This window comes from Lepidothrix coronata, unplaced genomic scaffold (assembly GCF_001604755.1).
Source record: "Lepidothrix coronata isolate B3197 unplaced genomic scaffold, Lepidothrix_coronata-1.0 Scaffold1756, whole genome shotgun sequence".
NCBI classification, from domain to species: Eukaryota; Metazoa; Chordata; class Aves; order Passeriformes; family Pipridae; genus Lepidothrix; species Lepidothrix coronata.
This window is the reverse complement of record NW_016691936.1, coordinates 1-3,547: the sequence shown is the minus strand read 5'-3', so window position 1 is coordinate 3,547 and position 3,547 is coordinate 1. Positions and strand designations below refer to the sequence as shown.

The window sequence follows — 3,547 nt, the reverse complement described above, 5'->3', positions numbered from 1 at the left end:
AAAAAAAAAAAAAAAAGAAAAACCAGCCCAGCCCGGGCTCCAAGGCAAGGCAGTGAGATACCTCAGGGTGTTTGTGTGTTTAACCAGCTCGGGTCTTTAGTAAAATCAATCTGAGTGGAACTACGGGAGTATTTCACTAGGAGATGATGAGAGATTAGAACCCAAAGCAGATCTGGCTGCACTGACACTACGTTAGAGACTCGTGGGGATCCGTTCGCCAGAGAGTTAATTTGGAATCAAGGGAATCACAAAGACAGAGCGTTATCCCTGCGTGCTGTTCCCAGGCCCGGAACCGACAGGGCTGACTGCGGAGCTGCCTCTGGAATGGGCTCTCCCGAGGCAGGAGACTGTCGGGGAGTGTCACCGGTCCCAGAGCCAGAGTCAGATAAAGTGATCGCGATTATTAATTACTTGGGTCTCGTCGCGCCTCCGCTCTCCTCCGTCACCCGGTCACGCAGGAGAGCAACCCTTTCCTGTTTTTCCTGGCGGCTCCCGGTTCCCTAGTGGTGGTTGGAGTGGGAGGGGCGGCCCTGGATGCGGAACACATGGATGTGCAGGTGGGCGGCGATCTGGGAGCAGACGCTGACGCAGTAGCGGAGCAGGTCCAGCAGGGACAGCACCTGCGGGACGGACAGGCTGGGATCCCATTCCCGGCATTCCCAGGGACACGCTCCGATCCTATTCCCGGGATTCCCAGGGACACGCTCGGATCCCGCTTCCCGGAATCGCCAGGGACACGCTCACATCCCCTTCCCGGGATTCCCCCCGCAGCGGGACAGGCCCACACGCTCCGGGATTCAGCAGCGGGGCTGGTCTGCATTAATTTAACCTTCAGATCTCCGGGAATACTCTTGGAATCGCAGACTGGTTGGGCTGGGGGGACCTCAGAGCTCATCCAGGTTGGAAAAGAGCTCTGGGATCTTCCCAGGCCTGCCCCAGGCAGGGACCCCTCCTACCATCCCAGGGGGCTCCAAGGTTATCCAGCCTGGCCTTGGACACCCCCGGGGGATGGGGAGTCACTCCAGGAACAGTTTCTGGGGATGTTGAGCTTTCTTCCAGCCCTGTGACAACACAATTCCAGCCTCTGACTCTCAATTCTCCAGTCAGAGGAGGGAAAAGAGTCACAGCAGCTCCAGAGATCCTGGGAAATGCCCCCTTACCTCTGTCATCATCATTATTATTTAATATTAAATAAATATATCAATATTATATAGCAATATAATTATATAAATAATAATAATGTTAAATAGTATTAATAATATCCTCCTAGCTGTTATTAATACTACTAGAATAATTAATATTTAATCATAAATATGCTCCTGGATAATAGAATAATATCGTTAAATATAATAATATAATAATTTAATAATAGTTTATAGTTATTATCATCATCATCCCGAGATATTTCAAGGAATCCAAATTTCTCACTTTTCATAAGAATATTTTACTGGGGGAGGGGGAATTCCCCCACATAAATGGTATTAAAAAAAAACAAAACCAAAAACCCTAAAATAACTTAAAAAAACCATTAAAATAACCTAAAAATGAAGAATAAAATGAAGAATGAAATTAAGAACAAAATGGAGAAGAAAATCATGAAGAAAATTGAGAATAAAATCGAGAATAAAATGGAGAATAAAATGGAGAATGAAATGGAGAACAAAATGGAGAATAAAATGGAGAATAAAATGGAGAATAAAATGGAGAATAAAATCAGAATAAAATCAAGAACAAAGTGAAGAATAAAATTAAGAATAAAATGGAGCATAAAATGGAGAGTAAAATGAGAATAAAGAATGAAATTTATAAAATAAGATAAAATGAAAAATAAAAAGTAAAAAAATATAAAAAATAAAATAAAATAAAAATAAAAATAAAAAATAAAATAAAAATAAATTAAAAATAAATTAAAAATAAAAAATAAAAATTAAAATTAAAATAAAAATCAAATAAAACAGGTCCCCTCCCTGTCCCAGCCCCGTGCAGGTGAGCTGGGCACAAGCAACCCCATCATTAGTGAGAGAACTGATGAGCCCCCACTCACCAGGGCGATCCAGAGCACGAGGTACTCGTCGATGAAGCTGTTGAAATACTGGTCCAGGAAGAGCAGAGCTGGGCCCAGGAAAGCTGTGTCATACAGGTGCATCTCACTCTTGGTCATGTGAGCAACCTACAGGGGAAAGAGAGCTGCTTACAGGGGAAAAAGAGCTTCCTACAGGAGAAAAAAAGAGCATTTTAAGAGAGAAAAAAGAGCATTTTAAGAAACAAGCCCAGGCCAGCCAAGGCAGAATACACAGAGCCAAAAACCCAACCCCAGTTCAAGCCACACAGCTGCAAAATACCCAGTATTTCAATCCTGTTTGAACGTGGGGTTCTACAACTGCAGGAGTTACAAGGTTTGCAGAGAAACAGCTTTTATTTAGAGCAAAGGATGCAGCCCAGGGAAAAACCCAACGTGTTTTCCAGCCCACAACCTGCTCCTCCTGCCAGGAACAAACCAGGGAAAGGGGAGCAGAAAGGTGATTTTTTTTTTTAAGTTGAAAGTCAAATTTGGAAAGTTTAGCTGAGCCTGGAAACAAAATTTACAGCTGCTAAAGCTTCCAATTCAGAGACTTTTGGAGTTTCTCTCTCCCTCCACCTCTTTTTTCCCATTCCATGAGGTCCCCACCTTTCTCTGGGTATGATTTGATGATGTTTTGGTGCCCAAGTGAGGCCTTCCCACCTCACTCCCTGCACAGATGGGCTCCCACGCTCCATCCTCCCTGCACGGCCCAGCTGGAAACGGGTCTTGGGAAGGGATAAACTCTCCTTCCACCAGGAATTCTGTCCCAGCTGCCCCAGACAGGGAGGGTGGGAGGGAGGGGCTGTTGAACCTCACTCACCTGCTCCCTGGGAATCATTTCAACCCTGTTTCCCTCCAGAGCTCGGAGTTAAACCCTCAGTGAGCGTCCCAGAGCTGTGTCACCTCCTCCCTCCCTCTCCACGAGGGGCTTTCCCAGCCCTGTCCCAGCTCTTTCCCAGCCCCTTTCCCAGCTCTTCCCCCACGAGCACAGAACCGCTGTTTTTGTGGTGACCAGGAGCTGGGGGAGCAGAGCTGGGGACCTTCAGCTGCCCTTTCAGACACAGGAGGGCTCTGCTGCAGCTCCAGGCTCCCCAGATCGCCTCCTCGGGGCTCCAAAGGGCACAAGTTACCCACTGGAACCCCCAGGAACTCCCAGTTTTGCCAGAAGTTTCCATGGAGCCTGGAAGGGGCAGGTCCTGCAGCACTCACCACCAGCTTGTTGGTGATCTTGGCGGAGACGCAGCCGAAGGTGAGGATGTAGAGGCAGGGGTGTCTCTCGAAGAGCTGCACGGCCGATTTCTTGTAGATCATCACGGCCAGGGCGAGCACGGCCCCGATGTGCAGGAACGGGGACAGCACGCTCGTGCCCTGGGGACAGGGAATGGGGTCAGGGAGCAAGGGAACCCCCCTGGGCTGGGAAAGGGGGTCAGAGAGCAAGGGAACCCCCCTGGGCTGGGAAAGGGGGTCAGAGAGCAAGGGAACCCC

At 48.0% G+C, this 3,547-nt stretch overlaps 1 protein-coding gene across 1 annotated transcript; it reads right to left on the bottom strand.

The window, feature by feature from the left end:
• Positions 1 to 6: 6 nt before the first annotated feature.
• LOC108510638 (choline/ethanolaminephosphotransferase 1-like) lies at positions 7 to 3,457 on the bottom strand. The gene is made up of 3 exons (XM_017840301.1): positions 3,272 to 3,457; positions 2,045 to 2,170; positions 7 to 620 (listed from the first exon to the last, which is right to left on the bottom strand). The coding sequence occupies exons 1-3, from the start codon at positions 3,371 to 3,373 to the stop codon at positions 501 to 503; spliced, it is 348 nt and encodes a 115-aa protein (XP_017695790.1). The 5' UTR covers positions 3,374 to 3,457; the 3' UTR covers positions 7 to 500.
• Positions 3,458 to 3,547: the final 90 nt, after the last annotated feature.